Source organism: Lycium barbarum, chromosome 3, assembly GCF_019175385.1.
Source record: "Lycium barbarum isolate Lr01 chromosome 3, ASM1917538v2, whole genome shotgun sequence".
NCBI lineage: Eukaryota > Viridiplantae > Streptophyta > Magnoliopsida > Solanales > Solanaceae > Lycium > Lycium barbarum.
The window spans coordinates 140,185,039-140,207,777 of NC_083339.1; the positions used below are offsets into that span (position 1 = coordinate 140,185,039).

The 22,739-nt window shown below is 34.1% G+C and overlaps 2 protein-coding genes across 2 annotated transcripts; one reads left to right on the plus strand and one right to left on the minus strand.

Moving 5' to 3' along the window:
* Window positions 1-4,608: 4,608 nt before the first annotated feature.
* On the plus strand, window positions 4,609-13,531 carry LOC132633017 (uncharacterized). Its single transcript, XM_060349202.1, has 5 exons — window positions 4,609-5,460; window positions 11,622-11,679; window positions 11,783-11,866; window positions 11,977-12,118; window positions 13,012-13,531. The coding sequence occupies exons 1-5, from the start codon at window positions 4,923-4,925 to the stop codon at window positions 13,384-13,386; spliced, it is 1,197 nt and encodes a 398-aa protein (XP_060205185.1). The 5' UTR covers window positions 4,609-4,922; the 3' UTR covers window positions 13,387-13,531.
* Window positions 13,532-14,661: 1,130 nt separating this feature from the next.
* Window positions 14,662-17,714, minus strand: LOC132633018 (probable WRKY transcription factor 40). The gene is made up of 5 exons (XM_060349203.1): window positions 17,527-17,714; window positions 17,358-17,420; window positions 16,699-17,052; window positions 16,311-16,427; window positions 14,662-15,431 (listed from the first exon to the last, which is right to left on the minus strand). Exons 1-5 carry the CDS (start codon window positions 17,599-17,601, stop codon window positions 14,988-14,990), a joined length of 1,053 nt encoding a protein of 350 aa, XP_060205186.1. The 5' UTR covers window positions 17,602-17,714; the 3' UTR covers window positions 14,662-14,987.
* Between the last annotated feature and the right edge of the window lie 5,025 nt (window positions 17,715-22,739).

Genomic DNA, 22,739 nt, shown 5'->3' on the forward strand with positions numbered 1-22,739 from the left:
CTTTCATTTAAAGAGAAACATATTCAAAGAACGCAGATTACAAAAATAAATGTTGCATGTTGTTCAAAGCTAAATTTTTATTTTAAAATTCAGTATTCATCCAAGAAGATTTCTCTCTGGCCTTTGCTTCCTAAAGGTAAATCTCTCTCCCCTCTCTCTATGAATATATTCTTAATTTCATGTCTTATTTGATTCTATAAAGAAGTTTCCTTTTGGAGGAGAAAATTAATTATATCATTGAAAGGGATAATAATTACATGTTTTTTTAAGGAAAAAAAATTGGTGGTAGGGAAAGGAAAACGGGGGAAGGGGATTACTCGATGGGAAATCGAACTGTCACCAACAAAGTAAAAGTTCGGATAGCCAACCAACAGAGCTATTAAAATTTCCCGATAATAATTACATCTTTTAAATTTCGGTAACAGTTTTTTTACTTCTTTCTGTTGGCTTTTGGGTCAAAGAGGATTTCATTTGGCTTTGAAAAAATGTGGAAGGTATTGTTTCCCTGCCCAAAAAATTAAGGGGGTAAGGTACAATTTAATCATAAAAAATGTTCTTAGAAAAAATAGATGTAGCTGCCACTCCATTATCACGTACCCATCACAAATTGAAATTTTAGCTTCAATCAGAGTTTATATCAAAATCAAGTTCCTATATCATTTTCTGCAGTAATAGATGAGCAATAATTAAGCTCCACAATCAGATTCATGCTTATCCTTAATTAATTGTGTTTTAAGCTGGCAATCCCCCTTTATTGCTTTTTTTTTTTTTAAATTTGGTTCAGTAATGATTTCATTAAAAAAGATATTTTAAGGTTAGTAGTTAGCATATCCTTTTGTTATTCTAAAGTCGCAGTCAAATAACATTATTCTATTCTTCCAAAGTATATAAGTTCAAAAAAATATTTGCCCTTTAATTCGTAAAGACAACACCCACTTTAAAAATATACAAAGTAAATTGAGAAATACAATAATTCAAGGAGAGGAAAGAGCAAAAAGAAAAACCCGTACGCCCCCCTCCGTTTCTTCTTAATAATTCTAGATGGCCTCGTGCTGCGCACGGGCCCAACACTTTAGATTATAGTGCATCTATGTGTATGTAGTTATCTTTAAATAGTGATTATATATATATATACACTATATATTATGTTCAAAACACGATTAATATAACATTATAGTTTATGCTTCGTATCTAAAATTTTATTATATTAATGTTTGCTACGAATACAAAATCGAAAAATTTATTAATATTTTTTAAAAGAGAAAACTTATTTAAAAGGAAACTATTTTCCTCTCTTTGAGATAAAACAATAGCAATATTTAAGCATCAGTTCACACTTTCAATTTTAATTCGATTAATTTAAAGGTGTAAAATACTTGTTATTTTTTATCAAATTTTGATTTGGATAATTCTAATTCAAATTATTAAATTAATTTTACATGTTTAAAACGAAACAAAGTAGAAATTGATTTTCTATTTAAACGATCAAATAGTATTTTTTAATTTTTGGTAAATATTCTCGGTTTAACTCATTTTACTTGTCATGTTGTCTTTTGCATGTTTTTTTAAGAAAACGTCGATTAGAATTATAATTTGACTAATTTACCTTATTCATTAGTTGATCTCTATTTGATATATATATTTTTTTACGACATTAATCTCTTTTCACATTATTCTATCTTATTTTAAAATATAAATATTTTAAGTATATTTATTTTAGTGAACATAACAAATAAATGGCATGACGGAATAGCAAATACAACAGTTTAATATTTAGATTAAATCTCATGCTAATATAAAAAATAAAAAAACTGTATGGTTTGACTACTTAACTTTTTGAAGAAAAACAGTTTCATTTGCTCCCACTAATGAATTGATACGCACGTGGCAATGAATCCATCATTATTGACTTAATGAGATACTTTGGAAATTAGTGTTTACTACGAATACAAAGTCTGTTTTTTTTTTTTTTTGACATTATTTTTTTTTTAATATGGGGTTCACTTTTTTTTTTGATATTGCTTGATTTTATTAATATGGGGTCCATTTTTTATATTGGTTGGTGTTGTTTAGTATGAGGCCCATCCTTTTGGACATTATTAGTTTGCACTATTTTTATGCATATAATATATATATATATATATATATATATATATATACATACTATGTTCAAAACACGATTAATATAACATTGCAGTTTGTGTTCCGTATCTAAAACTTTATTATATTAGTGTTTGCTACGAATACAAAGTCAGCACGTTTTTTTTTTTTTTTGACATTGTTTGTTTTTTTAATATGAGATTCACTTTTTTTTTTATATTGCTTGATTTTGTTAATATGGGATCCACTTTTTTTTTCCCCGTGAGTTTGGAGATAGTGGGTTATGCTTTTTTTTTTTAATGTTCAAAACACAATTAATATAATATTGTAGTTTGTACTCCGTATCTAAAACTTTATTATATTAGTGTTTGCTACGAATACAAAGTCTGCACGTTTTTTTTTTTTTTTTTGACATTGTTTGTTTTTTTAATATGGGATTCACTTTTTTTTATATTGCTTGATTTTGTTAATATGGGGTCCATTTTTTTTTTTCCGCGTGAGTTTGGAGATGGTGGGTTCCACTTTTTTTTTTTTTTTTTAATATTGGTTGGTTTGTGTTTAATATGTGGGCCCACAATTAACATTATAGTTTGTGTTCCGTATCTAAAACTTTATTATTAGTGTTTGCTACAAATAAAAAGTCTATGCGTTTTTTTTTACATTGTTTGTTTTTTTAATATGGGATTCACTTTTTTTTATATTGCTTGATTTTGTTAATATGAGACCCAGTTTTTTTTCCCCGTGAGTTTGTAGATGGTGGGTTCCACTTTTTTTTTTTTTAATATTCAAAACACGATTAATATAACATTGTAGTTTGTGCTCCGTATCTAAAACTTTATTGTATTAGTGTTTGCTACGAATACAAGTCTGCACGTTTTTTTTTTGACATTGTTTTTTTTTAATATGTGATTGCCTTTTTTTTTTTTTTTTTTTTTTTATATATTGCTTGATTTTGTTAATATGGGGTTCATTTTTTTTTTCTCCGTGAGTTTGGAGATGGTAGTTCCACTTTATTATATTAGTGTTTGCTACGAATACAAAGTCTGCACGATTTTTGTTTTTTTAATATGGGATTCACTTTTTCTTATATTGCTTGATTTTGTTAATATGTGGTCCACTTTTTTTTTCCCTTGAGTTTGAATATGGTGGGTTCCACTTTTTTTACTTTTTTTTTTTTTAATATTGGTTGGTTTTGTTTAATACGGGGACCACATTTTTTTTTTAATATTGGTTAGTTTGTGTTTAATATGTGGGCTCACAATTAACATTGCAGTTTGTGCTCCGTATCTAAAACTTTATTATATTAGTGTTTGCTACGAATACAAAAGTCTGCACGTTTTTTTTTTGACATTGTTTGTCTTTTTAATATGGGATTCACTTTTTTTTATGTTGCTGATTTTGTTAATATGGGGCTCACTTTTTTCCCCCTTGAGTTTGGAGATGGCGGGTTCCACATTTTTTTACTTTTTTTTAATGTTCAAAACACGATTAATATAACATTATAGTTTGTGCTCCGTATCTAAAACTTTATTATATTAGTGTTTGCTACGAATACCAAGTCTGCACGTTTTTTTTTTTTGACATTGTTTATTTTTTTAATATGGGATTCACTTTTTTTTATATTGCTTGATTTTGTTAATATGGGGTCCACTTTTTTTTCTCAGTGAATTTGGAGATGGTGGGTTCCACTTTTTTTTTAATATTGGTTGGTTTGTATTTAATATGTGGGCCCACTATTTTTTTGGGCCCACAAACGGACGACGAAAAGTGCACCATCTGGTTTTTTTTTTTACATTGTTTGTTTTTTTAATATAGGATTCACTTTTTTTTTATATTGCTTGATTTTGTTAATATGGGGTCCACTTTTTTTTTTTTCTTGAGTTTGGAGATGTGGGTTCCACTTTTTTTACTTTTTTTTTTTTAATATTGATTAGTTTGTGTTTAATATGGGATTCACTTTTTTTTATATTGCTTGATTTTGTTAATATGAGGTCCACTTTTTTTTTTCCCTTGAGTTTGGAGATGGTGGGTTCCACTTTTTTTACCTTTTTTTTTTAATATTGATTAGTTTGTGTTTAATATGAGATTCACTTTTTTTATATTGCTTGATTTTGTTAATATAGGGTTCACTTTTTTTTTCTCCGTGAATTTGGAGATGGTGGATTCCACTTTATTTACTTTTTAATATTGGTTGGTTTGTGTTTAATATGGGGACTACACTTTTTTTTTTTTTTAATATTGGTTGGTTTGTGTTTAATATATGGACTCACAATTTTTTTAAGCGCACAAACGGACGACGAAAAAGTGCACCATCTGGTGCTTCTAATATAGTAGAAAATAAATAAAATTTTCTTTTTATTTATCTATTTTTTTTAAAAAATTAATTATTTTTATCATTAAGTAATTAAAGTATAATTAATAAAAAAAATTTACAAGTCAGCTAAAACGGAAGGTAGTCCAAAATTAATATTAGGTGGCAAAAGATAAGTGGTGACTTTGGTTGATCACGCTCAAATGCAAATGAAGAAAGAGCCGTAGTACCATTCTCTCTCTCTCTCTAGAAACATCCTTAAAAGAAGTCGCCCTTGGTTTCCCAGATCGGACACTCACATTTTTTTCATTAAACCAGTCTCCTTCTTCTCGCCGATAATGTGCTCTCTCACTCTCTAGGGTTTTAATTCTATATCCTCCAGTCCACACAATTACAATGCACCTTCGCTGTTCAACCCTAGCACAGTTGAAAACTTGAAATATCATGATTCTCACTCACTTTTGCTAGTTTTTCGTGGAATTTGTGGTTACTAGGAGTTGTAATTGGTTCAATGTCTGGAGGCCCAAGGGTTAAATCGACAAACAATGTTGACTCCGAAGTCCGATCAGTACTCGGCCCGGCAGGTAACAAAGCCAGATCCATTGAATTACGAAAGCCCATCGAAAAGCCCGTTAAGACTACTAACAACAAAACACCTGAAAGTGAAGAGTCTAAGGGTAAGAAATTCCAGGGAACTGATCCGTTGTCAAAAGCTGGTTCTAAGAAAAGTGGAGCTGTGCCTTCTATTTTGAGACAACAACAAGACCATAGGACTATGATGATGAGGCCTAATTTGTCTCTAAATGCGTCGTGTTCATCTGATGCTTCAACGGATTCTTCTCATAGTCGAGCATCGACGGGGAGATTGAGCCGTGGTAGTAGTGTGACCCCGACGGGGGGCAGAAGGAAGCAATGTAGCCCGAAAGTTGTTAAGTCTGTGAAAATTGGGAAACCTGTTGTTGGTGAAGCTGAGAGTTTGTCTCCTAGTCCTGCTACCGGAGATGGTTCGGTGATGAAGAAAAGGTGTGCTTGGGTGACACCAAATACTGGTATGTCTGGTTCTTTAATGTTGCATTTTATTTGATGAATATGTGTAGTTACAGTGTTTTGATAAGACAATGTCATTGTTAAGTTTGTTACATAATTGTGGGATAGCATTTCTTGCACTGGAGTTTTGGTCCTTATAGCTATTTGTAGGCCTAAGAGCTGATTAGGTCAGTTGCGGAATGCCATTTGACCTACCTGATAGGTGAAATAGCGCGTTCAAGCACTCGGGAGAGGCCACGGGCAGTTGAAAATGGAAATATGTAGATCTTTGCTAGAATACAAATATGTCAAAGAGTAGATAGGCCTTGGATTTCCTTACTAAATTGGGACGACTAAATGACAAATGATGGACTGAACTAGTTCTGCATTCAGCTGAGTTGGGGAGACCGATTCCACTTCCTAGTATTAGCTAACCCATGGGTCTTATTTTGAAAATCCTCGTGCTTCTTGTGCTGTCATCATTCAGGCCTGCCACCATCTGAGGTATATACTGCTAGGCTGTTGGATACCAGCTTGTTTGCTTGTCTGTCTCTGCTATTGGAAACGTTGTTCAGTGTTGTTGACATGCATATATCATTCACTCGCCTAATCTAGTATTAATGCTATTAATTGTGATTATGAACTACTTCATGGTTAATAATTGGAGAACATTTATGGATAATTTTTCTTTTCCCACAATGACTTATCATGGACATCTATTCCACCAAGCTGATGTCTAATGAGAATTGAATCCCTAATTATATCTTGGTCCGATCTTTTTCTTTTTTGTTTGGTAACTATGGTGTCTGGACCAGCTTATGCGCACCTCGATGAGATACCTGTCACCTCCCACCAACAAGAGGTACTAGGTAACTTTGTTCACCAAGGCTAGGACAGATAGGAAGAAATCACCTAGTGTATTTGTTTCTGCTGTATCCTGCCTATCTCTTATAATGGATAAGTTTGAAACTAAGGCCATTACTGTAATGGTTGGTTTAAGGTATGAGCAATCTGGTTACTAACTGACAATTATTTCTGTATTTATATATATAAGGTAAGTAAAGATTAATGATGGGGAAAACCCTCACAAGTTGGCCGAACAACACCGTCATTAAATACAAATGATGGAAAGTCACGTATGCTAGCCGAATATCAAAAAGTAGTGAAACCTACACAAAAATATGGTTCTCTTTAAAAGACACTCAGATATTCTATACAAAAGGGCTATCATGGGTGCACTAAAGAGAAACTAGAGATAAAAGATTTACTAATTGACAGTTTATATGCTTTCCTCTAACGCCTAGCTCTAATTAGTCTGAGCAAATATGCTCATCTTTGACAGTTCTTACTAAGAATTTACCATCCTATTTCTTGTACTCCTGAACTTGGAATTTAATTGCATCCCCTTTTCCAACTTTTCCCTTTTTCTTTGAGGTCATGAAGTAGGAATTTGATTCCACAGTCAGTGTTGCTTGAGGGAATGAAGAAAAGCCACTTGACCTAGTATGGGAAGAAGGTGATTTTTTTTTTTTTTTTGATGACATGGGAACCCGCAGCCGCTACCCTTCGTGTGCGCAAAGGGTAAACTCAACTCCTGTGTAATATCTCGCAAGCGAAGAAGGTGAAATTAATTCTAAACTAGTAGCATGCACCTGTTCAGGCCCTCAGGAAGTCACTTAAGTTTCATTTTTTTGTTTGATGAACAGACAATGTGGAAGAATGGTGAAATAGTGTTTTTGTGTGATGTCCAGACAATGTGGAAGAATGGTGAAATAGAGGGGATTTTCTCCTTCATCAATTGAAAGGTCATCAGCATCTGTAGATGTCATATATCCCTAATGAGAGTGTCCGAGCTGTAAACTTGACTTCATTAGGCATTAAAAGAGGATCCTCTTGTAAAGGTTGACACCAGTTTGTAGCCATGATTTACTATGTATGCATTCTTCTTTAACTTTAGACTTTAAGTACTCCCACATGTCTCATCATGTGACACCGGTTAGTGCGTAAACTGACCACTGGCTTCATGAATTTCTTTTGAACTGATTAGTGGTGAGTTTGCTAGGTCTGATGTGTTTGATGTGTGTCTTATTGATAATTATTACACAGACTAGCTAGCAGTTGGCTAGAGGACAGGTATGAACAAATGCTGGTTTGGTGAGGTTCTACGTAAAAGTTTAAGGAGAATTCCCCTTTTCTGTGATGAATTCGAGGAAACTGTAAAACGTTGGGAAAAAACTTTATTGTTCCATGCACTTTGACCTTTTGGTTTTAGGTCTCATAATATCCTTTTATGGACTTTGCACACATTGTCTGGTTCAGACCTGACTAAATAAAAAGGGATGCACCAGGCTGAAGGTCCGCATAAACAAGTCAGTTTACAATGAATCCTTATAGTACTGAAAGTGCTTATATTAAAGTCCAATATATGCATGAGGCATTTTAGTCTGTTTAGAAATTTGTATACCAGCAGAAAAGGAAAGAACCTTTGGTGTTAAAGAATCTCAATTTTTTGAGTAATTGAATGAAACGGGTCAAATGAAGATAATAGATGTTGAGGATTCAATCAATGAAACTACACTGATGCGCTATTTTATTTCTCTTATTTAACCTTATTAATTTATGTATAGTATATTAATGATAAATACTTGTAGAGAAGGTTGCATAATTTTTTCATTAGCATCCTTCTATTTAAACACATCACCGGCATCTCATTTAAAATTCATTCCCCTTTGCTTAGTTTTACTCCTCTTTATCTTTTCTTTTGTTAAAACATGGTCAGAGGGGTGATGGATTCATCTACTTGATGTTTGGAGATTAAAGTGATTGACATGCATGACCTTTTAGAAGTTCCAGTCTGTCCTCTCTGAAACATAACTATTTTCAAGTATTATCAAACCATCATTGGAGAAGCTCTCTCTAATTAGTGTCCGTGGCATTCTTAGCTGCTTTATGGCCCCTTTGTTAAGAATTCTCATTTGCCACTTCTCCCGTGGTTTTTGAGTCTACGGCCTCTTATGAGATGAAGGAGTTGTTTCTAAACCTTATTATCGGGGTTTTTTTTTTTATCAAATAAGGTAAGCTTTCATTAAATCAATCATGTAGAGAATGCAATTGATTACCAAAAAGGCAAGTCTCTTGGTAAGCAAAAACCCTAACTGCTCAAGGAGCTCACAAAGTCTAAGCTAATGAACTATTTACAACAAAATGGTAACTCCAAGCAAAAAGATATAGTAAACATCCAGCTTTTAATGTTGTATGGGAGTTGATCTTCCTTCAGAGCATTTCTGATTCCTTTCCTTCCAGATGCTCCAAATAATACATTGGAGAATCATCTTCCAAGTGCTTCTGATGGACTTAGCAACTCTGAAACTGCTCCATATGACAAAAGTTTCCTTTTGACTTCTTGGCAGTTCCCAACTTAAACCAAAATTATTGCTAAATAGAACCCATGAACTTCTAGACACTGTACATTGCAAGATTGGGGGTTCTTGTAATGGTTTCAGTACGATTATTAACTGTACTGAGAATCTATATTCGTCCTACAGTTCTAGACTCTTTGCTCTTATTATAAATATTATGTTTATAAATTCCATTTATTTAATCCTACGGTTCTATATTCTTTGCACTTATTATACGTACTCTGTTAGGTTTAGATATATAGATACTACAATCTATACTGAGAATTTCAAGATCTTTAAATTCTATTAATAAAAAATATTAGCCAATTGTTAATTAGTACAACAACATACACATTATAATCCACAAGTGGAGTGTAGGGAGGGTAGTGTGTATGCAGACCTTACCCGTACCTTGTGGAGTTAGAGAGGTTGTTTCCGATAGATCCTCGGCTCAAGGTAATTATTAATTAGTAATTAGAAATTAAACTAAAATATGTCTCCTAATGATGAGATTTTTGAGTTTAAATATAGAAGAACTATGATAGTAAAAAAAAAAAAAAAGTAAGAACGGGTAGAAGAACCATGTTAGAATCAGGGAAAATAAATCCATTATTACCTGTATCCTGCTGAGGGGAAGAATTATTGTAGAATTATATTGTTTCCTTTATGGGCAGGAAAGCTAATGAATACAATCAAGAAAGGTCAAAGTGTTAGGCATCATACCTAATACTAGAGCTAGAACAGGTACATAGGCACCCAAGGGCGTGACCTAGTGGTCAATGAAGTAGTAGAAGAACCTTGAGGTCTTAGGTTTAATCACGGCAGATACAAGAAAAAACACTAAGTGATCTTTTCCATCTTGCCTAAACCTTGGTGGGCAGAGTTATCCGATACATGTCCTAGTGGAAAGGTAGTAGGTACTTGATAGAATAATCGAGATGTGCACAAGCTGGTCTAGACACCACTATCACTGAAAAAAGACAAAGCTTGCAAAACGAATAGTGTATCTGCATCTCTATTCCATTTTGTCAAACATATATGATGTTCTGTGATCCTGCTCTCTAACTCCATATTCTAGTCCTACATCATGAAACAAGTTGTACGCCTTCCAACGAGTTGATCATGGTCGATTTCCTGTGTTTGTATGGATTCTAAGCAAACGAATATTAAATGATTCAAGTACCTTCAGGAGTCGTATTCTGGTAGTATATGTCCGTTTACGGGTAAGTGTGAGATTTATAGAATCTCTACTTTTGGGGAAGCCTAACTTTGACCTTAAAAACAAATAATTTGGTATTGGAATAAAATGGGTTGAACAGAGCGGAAAGGATACAGGAGACTCGTATAGCTAATACTAGTAAGTCGGCGACTGGGGTTAGTCCATTGTTTGTGATAGATTCTGTTTGTGATCCAGTTTTTGGATTTTCCATTATGTTGGAGATCTTTGGAGTCTAAAGGTGTACCTGCGGTGTATAATTGGGCTATTAAAGACATGTATGATGGAGCCAAGACCCGAGTTAGGACAGTGGGGGTGACTCAGAGCACTTCCCGGTCATGATGGGGTTGCACCAGATATCAGCCCTTAGCCCGTTCCTATTTGTCTTAGTGATGGATGAATTGACACGACATATTCAAAGGGGGGGGGGGGGTGTCGTGGTGTATGCTATTGATAGATGACATAGTTCTGATTGATGAGTCACGTGGTGGAGTTAACGATAGACTGGAAGTTTGGCGACAAACTCTGGAGTCTAAATGTTTCAAGCTAAGCAGGATTAAGACAGAGTATCTAGAGTGCAAGTTCCGTGACGCAAGAGACGGAGGTGGAAGTGAAGCTCGATGCACAAGTCCTACCTAAGAAAGATAGTTTCAAGTATCTTGGGTCCATAGTCTAAGGAGAAGGAGAGCTTAAGGATGATGTTGTTCATCGTATTGGAGCGGGGTGGGTGAAATGGAGGCTCGCATCCGGGGTACTGTGCGATAAGAATGTGTCACCAAGGCTTAAAAGGTTAATTCTACAGAGTGGTGGTTAGATTAACTTTGTTGTATGGTGCAGAATGTTGGCCAGTGAAGAACACTCACGTCCAGAAGATGAGTGTAGCGGAGATGAGGATGCTTCGGTGGATGTGTAGGTGTACTAGGATGGATATGGTTAGGAATGAAATTATATGGGGCAAGGTGGAAGTGGTTCCTGTGGCGGACAAGATGAGGGAAGCGAGATTGAGCTGGTTCGGGCATGTGAAGAGGAGGTGTGAGAGGTTTGCTATAACAGAAGTTAGGAGAGGTAGAGGTAGACCGAAGAAGAACTGGGGGGAGGTGATTAGGCAAGACGTGACACAACTCCAGCTTATTGAGGACATGATCCTAGATAGAAAAGTGTGGAGGTTGAAGATTAGGATAGTAGGTTAGTAGGTAGCCGAGTATGCTCCTTATTAGTAGTATTAGTTAGTAATCGTGTAGATTCTTTTTCTCAAGGTATACTACTATATGTCTCTTATTTTGCTTTTATCTTGCTACTTTGTTGTCATATTTTTTTCTTGATATCATGCTTCTTTTTCCTTTTATCTTGCTTTGTTCTCTCGAGCCGAGGGTCTATCGAAAACAGCCTCCCTACCCCAAAAGGTAAGGGTAAGGTGCGTACATCCGACCCTCCCCGGACCCCACTTGTGGGAATATACCGGGTATGTTGTTGTTGTTGGTCATCCCTATTGCAGGATATATTATCCTAATATTGTAGATGTTATGATCTTATAAGTTCCCTCTGTTAATTGGTTTCATTTTGCCAAAAGATCCAGCCTATGCTGCTTTTCATGACGAGGAATGGGGAGTTCCAGTCCATGATGACAAGTGAGTACTCCTACTTCATATTTTCTTATTCTTTTGCGGCTTGCAATAAACAAGGCAATATCATGTGATGGTCTTCTCAGTCTGGGTTACTACTAATTTGCAGGAAGCTCTTTGAACTTCTCAGTCTATGCACTGCATTAGCTGAACTCTCATGGCCAGCAATTCTCAGTAAAAGACATACATTTAGGTACATTAAGCTCTGCACCAGTGCTTTGGAGTACCAGAAAATGGGTTATCATTTCATATCTGGTTGCCTTACAAAAGCTGCTGCTTCAATTTGAACTATTTGTTATGCAGAGAAGTCTTTCAAAATTTTGACCCAGTTGCAGTCTCAAAACTAAATGACAAGAAGATAGCACCACCAGGAAGTCCTGCCAGCTCTCTTTTGTCAGAGGTGAAGTTGCGGGCAATTATTGAAAATGCACGCCAAACCTGTAAGGTACATGCAAATTTTCTCTCTTGTTGGGTTGTCCTTGTCTTGAAGAAGAAAAAAACTTCCTTGTACGGCTAGGAGAAATTGTCTTGGTTAGGATAAAAAAGTTGAATTTTTCTCAGTTCTTGGTTCTTGAACCTTCAACTTTTCACAAGTCAAAATGTCGGTTCTTAGATTTTCCACCAAGATGGCTGTCTACTTTACATAAAGTAAAAGGAAGCTTGGACCTTCTTTAGGTAATGAAAGAAGATTGCAACGGGAAATTGCTTCTTAGCCGCAAATTATTTAAAGCTCAAAAGTTTTTGAGTTAACTGGTCTGCATTTATTGTATCAGCTGCCTTGAGTAGAAAGTCTTGCTGTTGCTATTTCTGCTTCCCTGGAAACTGATGGTTTCTGTACTGGGTCCAAAATGTTCAAAATAGTCGGCAGCTGCATGTGATATGCTGTCAAAGTCAGAAATTACAGATATGATATGCTTATGAAACATAAAGCATTAGTTGTGCTTTTAGTAGGTGGCATTTTGGAGGCTAGGCATATTAAATGTCGAAAGAGCTTCTGAAAGGAGAAAGAGGAATAAAACTTTATTAGAATAGACCCCGTCTCAAATTAAAAAAGTGTAGAGGGTCATGATTATGAGGGTCGAGCCATGTAATATCTTCTTAAAATTTGGGTAGCAGCCCTTTAATTTTTTTGAAATAGAATCTACATATTTAAAACTACACTAGAGTATTAAATCCTACTATTTTTTTTGTAATTAAATATTACATAATTTCCAAAAAGGTTGTCATCAAAGAGAAAGTCCTGAATTGGCTCTTCTAATAGTAACTGTCAGTGAGTAGTATTTTTAGAGTTGTTAGTTGAGAATTATTTTTGATGTCATGCTCTTGTTATCCTCTCAGATAATCGATGAACTTGGATCTTTTGACAAATACATATGGGGTTTTGTGAACAACAACAAACCTATAGTTAGTCAGTTACGATATGCAAGGCAGGTGCCAATGAAGACATCAAAAGCTGAAGGCATAAGTAAAGACCTAGTTAAAAGAGGATTCAGAGGAGTTGGACCTACTGTTGTGTACTCGTTCATGCAAGTAGCTGGAATCACAAACGACCATCTCATCAGTTGCTTCAGATTTCATGATTGTGTAGCTGCAAGTGATGGAACGGATAAAGATGATGGCCTTGCAGCCAAGACTGAAGTGAAGCAACAACTCAAGGATGAAACTGAGATGGGCCTGATAAGAGCTATTGATGACTTCAATTTATCCTCGTAGTGAAATGTGTTCAAAGTAGCAGCTCAATGTAATTTATACTCCTAGTAGATTTGGTGGCTTTGCGCCCTTGGTTGCGATACAGTTGAAAGGGCCGCAAGTGCTTGTGTACAAATGACCTTGCTATTATTTTTGCCATTACTGTGTACATCTCTCTGCAAATGACCTCTTTGCAACTATTAGGGTTGGTAATTGTGCGGGGTGAAAACAGATGAAAAATCTTAATGTAACAGGACAAGGCCAAAATGGGCAAGGTGAAGTAGAGGTAAAATCTTACCCACAATCGATGTTTACATCAAATCAAATGTTACCATGGTTAAGTTATAAATCAAGATGAGTATCTGTATTACTCGACCATGGTTTAGTGAAGTGTTTGTGAAGATATGGTTCATGTGTTTATTTTGGTTGGTGTAAACAGGAGTGCAAGTAAGTTCTTAATGTGGAGTCGGTTTAAGGAAAAAACCTAGTTGGCAGAAGAACAATGTGGCAAATCCAGTGTTCCAGCCTTTCAGGTTAAGAAATTAGTACATTTGGAAAAAAGAAAATGCAAAATGTGTAGAATACTGAAAGTTGACGACTAGCTTAGGGAATGGTAGTTGACTAATACTTTTCAACATTATGTTATGTACAGTCTCTAGGTTGCATTACAAAACTTGTACTTTCTTGTTCAACCACCAGAAGTAATTACTGCTTGCGTTTCTAATGTATAAAATTTGAAACACTAGATTGTGAATACTGATGACACAAATGGCTGATGTTAACAGTTAGAGACCAGGGGCTATTTTATTTTATGTCTCACAACCCTGGATTATTTTGATCCTTAGCTCGATAAATTATCCTTCCACAATACCTCCTTTCACGATTTCATTATAGGGTCTAACCAAATTCTTCCTCCTCCAATGAACCAGAAATTCAGTTCCACGTGTGATCTTTTCTTCTTTTGACTTCAATATGGCCTCAATTTCTTGACTTATAGTCGAATTGAACAGAAACCAATAAAAAAAGACATGTAGCAAATGAGCTGGTTGGACTAAGATCGTTCAAAGATATTTTTCCTTATCTTACGCCGTTAAAGAGTATTTTTATATCTTATATATATCTTTCTTTTCTTTTCAGCAACAGAGTTTAAATCTCATTCTACTATTGTATAAAATATCAACAAATTGGGTCATTTAAAAGGATGAATAACAAGTTAGAATCGACCACGTAAAGTCAATTTGTGAGTAAAATTTAAAGATATACCAAATGTGCATTTATAGTCTAACAAAAGCACGCACGGACCAGAAATCTATTTTTAAATCTTATTTCAGCAAATTTCAACCAAATTCAACAATTAAGGGCACCAAAGTCTCGATTTTGCGAGACTCAACAAGTGCAAATTGAGACCTAACCAATTTAGGCTGCCATGGAAAATGAGCCCATCCATCAATATCCCATTCCACGTGCACTTCCAATTCCAACCTACTATTCTTAAAAATACAATAACAGTATTTACATTTTACTACAACATATCCTAGTGGATGTGGGGTGGCTGTCTTTCTCTGGAACCTTTCAATGTATCAACTTGAAAAACATTGAAAAACTCATTTATAATATAGTTTGGTTTATTTATCCGTCTGATTATTTTGTAAGAATTTTCCCGAAATGGCGGCAGCTAAGGCTGCTTGAAAACTTGGATCTTTGGTCAATGAAGAAGCCATTTGTTCTATCAAGAAATGCTGAAACTCTGGTCTATTTTGATGATGATCACTTCCAGGTGATTTGCGCTTATGACCACTTGGGGTACTAGTACTTGTAGTACTATTCACTTTCTTTTGGTCATTTTGTAATGCTTTTGGTTCTGCCAGATCAAGAGTTAGGGTTGGTCCTGAGTTGTTGATGAGAGTAGTGGAGCATGGCATTGAAGTAGTATTCCCAATAGTACCTTTTGCGTTTAAACGGCTAGATGGGGAAGTTGTAACGGGGCCTGCAGCATCCATTTTAGAATGGTTGTGTTCTCCTTCATATGTTGCTACTAGAATCGATTGATCTTCTACACTTCTTTGCACCTGACAAAATAAAACCACATTGCAAATTGTTAGAAATAAGAATGATACAGTTGGAAAAAAGAAAGATTCGAGATGTAGAGTTCCTGAATTTAGAATTAGCTTAATTTTATTCTATGTATATACTTTAAGTGTTTTTTTTTTTCATATATACACGTAGTTCAGATCGAAAGTCAGTTAAATATATGTACACGTCATTCAAGTCGAAGTCATTTTAAATATTTTTCATATGTACGCGTAGTTCAAGTTGAAATTAATGTTTAGTTAGACCTAGAGGCGGATACAAAATATTGTTTTGAAGGGTTAAGTTTTCAGGTTCTTGTAAAGTTATATTTTTAAAGTTATGAGTTCATAATATGTAATTTAAAATAAAATAAAAACAATTATGTTTAATTTTTCACATATATTCTTATGCTCCGTGTGAAAAACGTTGGATTCATATAAACTCAATGCTTATATTCTTCCATCAGTTACTACATTCGAACCTACAAAACTCGTTCTGGAGTTGGGCCACCAAATTTTATACAATCCATAAAATATCTGAAAGCTGCAGCTAGTGTACAACTACGAAACTTCAAGGAAGGTCGGGCAAGCCAATTATTTAATTACTCTTACTTATTGAGTTGTTTCCCAGCCGAAAAAGACTTGGGATATTTGATGTATTTCCTAACATCTTCTAGAGAGTGACATAGCTATAATTCTTAGTTTAATTGTCAGGAAGAATGAATTAACAATCCAAAGATTAAGTTTTTCATATGGATCCTAAATATTCTATTGAGATCATTTTTGCTTTTCAATTTAACGTATTGGACCTAATCAATTCATGAAATTTATCATTCAGAACGCGTAAACATTTTAATTGGGATCTGAAATTGAAAGTACCTTCTTTTTGACGGGGCAGGTAGGAGCATAAGAGCACTTGAAATAAGCTCTTGGAGAGGGATTGTCTCTTGTTACTTTCTGACCATATTTCCTCCACTGATATCCATCCTTCACTATCTGCAATAACATTAACATTGCCTTTAGTTTTCTCATTACGAATTGAAATACAACTTAAACAAATAACACCACAAAGAAAAACTGACATTAGCTATGAACTTCGACACTAAATAGCTCATAGCTAATCTGTCTCTTATCCGTGCTAAATAAGATTAGCGATAGATTTTCCTGTTTAACTATAGAATTTGTCCGTTGCTAATTTCTGTTTTTTAGTAGCGAATTAACAAGTGATCAAGAACTAATAATCAATTTCAGTGTTGGGGAAACTTACAAGAGAAGTATCAGCTGCTTCAGTTCTCACATAAACTCTAGAAGTATTAGTTTTGATGTGTTCTTCTCTTTGTTTCTTCGGAGAAGAATCTTCATCACTTGAGCTGCTCTCTGAGTGTAGTGCTTGAACTGATTTCATAGTTTCATTATTGTTATGGTTAGGGCTGGATGTGCTTTCACTTTTTCTCTTTTTTGATCCAGCGCTAGCATCATCACCAACACTATTCTGCTTGCTCATATACTCCGTCAATTGGTTCCTCAATGTATTGTAATTCTGGCACATAACTGTTAGCATCTCCGTCAGTTTCTTGTTTTCAGCACTAACTCGATTTAGTTCCTCTAATAAATCACCAGCCTGGAGATAGACCACACAAAACAAAAGGCAAAAATTAATCAGGAAATTAATAGGACAGGAAGAATTCATGATTTGTACCGCTTATTAACATTAGTGGATCGATATAGATGTCGGGTTACAGGTTCTGGTGAACCAATAACTTAAATCTCTTAAAATATTTATAAATATTTGACTCTGAACGAACTTAGGTATTGTTATATTATTAACTTAATGTTGCTATAGAAACCTATAAACTTCATACTCTGAATCCACTTCTGCCAACAAAGAGATGAAAGAATTAAGAAGAAGAAGATTATTTTACAAACCTCATCTTTGATTGGCATGAGATCTCTTCCAAGCCCAATGAAATTACTCTCAACTTCTTGTTTCTGAAAGCAAAAGGAATGAATTAGAAAATATCCAAATTAAACCATATATACATTGGGGAGACTTCATGCATGATCAAATATTGTAAATTTGTTTATCTCCACATACCGGTACTTCATCAGGAACTCGAAGAGGTCTATAATTCAGATCCAATGAAGTATCAACTAAACTGGTGAATTCCATTGCTTTAATTTTCTTCGTAGATGATTTCTACTTAACTCAGAAACAACTTATAGGGAGAAAATGTAGAGAAGAGAAGAGAATAAAAATGTTTGTAATTGAGAGTTGGAAGCTGGAGCTTTGCCCCAGCTTATTTATAGTTGTGAAAAACGTTTAATAATAATAACAGCAACAACTCATGATGGGACGTAATATTGGTATATTCAGGAAAAAATTAAAAAGTAATTTAGTGAGTTTGCTTTTTTTTTCTTGTCGGCCCATATCATTTGTTGAATTTCTTTGTACTAGTCAAAGTCAAGCATGCACCAAGGAAATAAGAAAGAAACACATTGCATAAGACAAAACAGATGGAAAGATTTTTTTTATTTTAGTGACTAATTAATTCATATGGTATGGGCAGGGGATGGAGGATAAGATAATAGTCTTCATTAATAAAAAGGTAAAATTTTGATTCAATCTTCCTATCTATATTTGTCACGTCAGCCGACTTACTTGTTTACTAATTAAAAGCTATAGTATTGTACTGTTTATTTATTTATTTATTTAAGTAGGGTAATGTGGGCTTTACTTTCTTGTCACGTTTCCAATAGCATTTTCCACGTCATCTCCTGTATTATTTAATCCACTGGCAAGGTCTGAACTTTGTGACTTACCATTTTTAAAAAAAAACAAATACATAAAACAAATAGGCATACTAATTCACCAATTCATTTGTACAATACGCGTTCTGTATGTGTATTTCACGACAGTGGGAAGGAGATTATTTAAATCTTCTTTGGATGAAGAAACAGATATGAATAATTTGATAAGTTCTAGATTTAGTTAAAACTTGTTTGACAAAAAATAATTCAATTGTTTTTTATAATTGATCTTACTTCACAATGTTATGTGGATCAATAAAACCTATACTTAATTATATGGCTGGTGAAGAAAATGAAATTTTCATATATGAACATTTAATTTTGAGATAAAGATAAAAAACACACCCCAGCTATCACTTTTTTTTTATTTTCATACCTAAACTGTCAGAAGGTTGAGAAAACTACCTAAATTATCACTATCTTGTTTGCAAAACACACCTCAAATTATTCTTGAATGACATGTGATCTACACTCTCCATTTATATAAAAATGTTGTCAAGTGTTGTCCACGTGGATAAATAATGGCACAATGGCACCTACATGAAAATTAAAAAAAAACTATTTGTTTTAAAAAACAAACTGAAAAATAATATTTTTTGTAAAAAAATATCAAAAATTATAGAAAATTAAAAAAAAAATTAAAAAATGGAAAAGTTTTTAAAAAAAAAAAAATAAGAAAACTGATTATTTAGTTTTCACATTTTTTTTAAAATAAACTTTTTGATATTTTAAATCATCTTTTTTTCTGATTTTCTAAATTTTTTGATATTTTTTTACAAACATTATTATTTTTTTCATATATTTTTTTTTTAAATGCTGATTTTTTTTTTAAAAAAATGATGCAGTTTTTTTAAAAATATATATATATACATTTTTTTATAAAAAAATTATTTTTTAATTTTCATGCAGGTGTCATCATAACATTAATTATGCCATGTAGACAATTTTTTTGAGAAAATTTCAGCTTCACTTGTCTTTTGGAGAGTGAGTTCACACATTTAGTTCAGGTGTGTTTTGCAAACTAGATAGTGATAATTTAGATAGTTTTCTCAATCTTTTGACAGTTTAGGTATGAAACTCAAAAAAAGTAATAGCTGGGGTGTGTTTTTGACCTATCTCTTTAATTTTCTAGATAGAGAAAATTCAGAATACATGGACGGCAGGATGGAATATCAGAAAATGTTGAATTTACTTGAGAATGATGTGGAGGTGCGTGGGGAGGGGGGGTGGGTGGTGGGCGGCGGGGGAAATTAAGAATCCTAGAAAATTGTCAATGCATTTCATACGAGAAGACTTTTCCAAGATAGATTGAAAATAAGTTATTTTTGGTGCCTTTCATAAAAAGCGCAAGTTTTGCTCTTATGAATTTCTCTTTTTTTTTTCTTCTTTTAGTAATAATATTCTCAATGTTACTATCTGTTTATTTACACATGTTGTAATGATTTATATGCTTTATTTTCTAGTCTAAATATGAACGGTACTTATATATAGTTATCTTTTAGTTACCGTAAGAGCGTAAAAACGAGTTTAACTTATAGACACAAACATTAAGGGGTCGTTTGGTGCATGGTATAGGTTGAGATATCCCAACACTAATTTTTTGTACCGTGTTTGGTAGGTGGTATAAATTTATTCTGGGATCAGAATAAATTTATACCTCCTACCAAACACGGTACTTGTTTGGTACAAAATGAAGCCTTATCCGAAGGGTGGGATATCCCATCTTATCCCACTTATCCTGAAATTATTTTATCCCATCTGGGAATCCCAAGAAGTGGAATAAATTAGTCCTGGATTATAATCCCGCGATAATTTTGACTAACTACCAAACGACCACTAAGTAAAAGATTTTTGTACCATCATCCATTTTTGCATATTGTAATAGATGACCTTCCTTATATTGTCAAAATTATAGATCTCACTTATAGAAGGATTGCTCGTAGATATTGTTTATCTGATATGACATTGTAAAACTTTTACTGTCAGTGTATATAAGTCAAATGCAAAAGCTATTTGCACAGTCCGAGTATAGAAGTGACTGATTGGAAATTGAACAAAATACAATTAGTGGTATTCATTAAAAAAAGCACAAGGTTTTATTGTTAGGAATATGTTTATAAAAACGGTGGATTCATAGGGATTAACTTGATTTCTACGTTATGCAGAAAGTGAAAAATTAAATGAGATTAGGTGCAATGAACGGTAATCATCGTGTCAAATTTGTGCTTCAACCATAGCTGGGAATGAAGTCAGAAAAACAAATTAAGATAAGGACAAATTAACTCATTTAACTATGTGGGGTTAGTGGTAACAAGATTAATCTATTTGACGTGTTTCCGTGAGTTATCCAATTCAAGCTACAGAATGGATTAGGGCCAGATTAAAGAGCTTAACGATATGTCTATGATTACTAATCAATTTTTTCAAATTTCAACTCTAAAATTGACTTGGACATTGACTTGGCTTCCACTTGTTTTACATTTCCTTTGCTTTTATTTATTTCACTTCTCCATGATCATTTTCATTTTCTAACAAAGATTACTTATCTTTTCAAATATTTTATGCAATTGACTTGTCAAAACCTGTGGGATTATCCCGTAACCTCTTAACTGGTTTTTAAATTACTCCTCTTTTATGTATCTATTCTTTTTTACTTCTCATTGAAAAACATCCCGGTTGGTGTAGATATCAAGAAAATCATTCTAAACATGTCATCAAAAATACAAATTATATGCCCTTGAGCCAGAAAAAGAAATCCCTCAGTTTTTTACATCAAAGACAATCGTATCAGTATGTATTTACTACACAATTAGTATAAGTTATCAGTGTTTTTAATTTTCTGGTTCTTTCGCTTCCATCAGTTTGTCCTTTCTTTCACCTTCCATCAGTGGGAAAATACATAAAAAAAAACTCCCAACGTATATTCGGATTAATTATGACGCACCCAACCTTTGCGGGCGACCTATTACACCCCCCCCCCCCCCGGCCTTATTTTTTTTGTATTTTTATACCCTTTTTCGGCCATTTTTACACGACCCCCACTTTTTTAGTGTTAGGTGTGATACACGCGCCCAATCTTCTTCTTTATCATTTTTTTTTTTCAGTTTGCTCAGGTCTTCTTGGATTGATTACTACCAAAAAAAAAAATTGCAAAATTAGAATATCTAAAAGGATTAATACATAAAAAAAAACCCCAACGTATAGCCAGATTAATTATGACGCACCCAACCTTTGCGGGCGACCTATTACCCCCCCCCCCCCCGAGTCTTAATTTTTCAGTATTTTAGTACCATTTTCTGATTGACGTCACTGACACGTCACTGTTAGTGACTCGCCATAATTTTTTTTTTTGCCACGTCAGTCGAAAATGGTACTAAAATACTAACAAAATTAAGACTAGGGGGGTAATAGGTCGTTCGCAAAGGTTGGGTGCGTCATAATTAATCTGACTATACGTTGGGGGGGGGGGGGTTTATGTATTTACCCTATCTAAAAATAGAAACCACTGTTGTTGATGATTTTCTTGAAGTAGTGTGTCATTGTTTGAGTTTATATTAGTCACGAACAGATCTAAAAGTTCAAAACAATTTTTTTGTTGAAAACGTGATTTAGATCTATGCAAATCTATTTGATTTTTGTGATTTAAATTGGGAGTTATTGTTTGAAGTATGAATTTGAGCTGATCCTAAGTGAACTTTGAGATTTGAAAACTGAATGTGGCTTGAAAACGTGAACCACCATTGTTGGTTTCTTCATTGTCCGAAAGCTGCGGATTGAAATCTGGGTGTTGCCCATGTGTTGTTGAAATCAGCTTGTCATGATAGATTGGAGCTAAAACTCATTTTATTGAGTGATTAGAGAAGCTTGGAAGTGATAAAGTTTTGAAAACCTCCATTGTTGAAATTTTGAAGAAGCCAGAAAGGTAAGCCAGTGTTTTTTGGATTCATTTGTTGGATTGAACCTATTGGAGAAGGACGTCGAAGCTAGAGAACGTAATAACCATGGAAAGGTGAAAAATTCAAAGCAAAGCAGTCTGCCATTGACGAGCTCCATTGAAGCTTCGAGTTCGAAGTTTCGGGTTGCCACAAACGAATTCCGATTTGAATGGGTAATATCTCAAAAGAACTGAAACGTCGAGAGGAATTCGAAACCTGAAATTTGGGGCGGTTTGGTTGAGATTTGAGGTGTATTTGGTTGGATTTTAAGTAGTTTCTATACCCTCACGCGCTGCTGCTTCTGGTTGACACAAAAATGGCCGAAAAGGGGTACAAAAATACAGAAAAAATAAGGCCAGGGGGTTAATAAGTCGCCCGCAAAGATTGGGTGCATCATAATTAATCCGAGTATACGTTGGAGGGTTTTTATGTATTTTCCCTCCATCAGTTAAATAACTTTTCACATTCTTTTACATTCTATAAACCCAAACCAACACTTCAAATTGCATTGTCAAAATCTTTATATGTTTTTTTCATTAAAATGCTCAATGCTTTGTTTACTCTG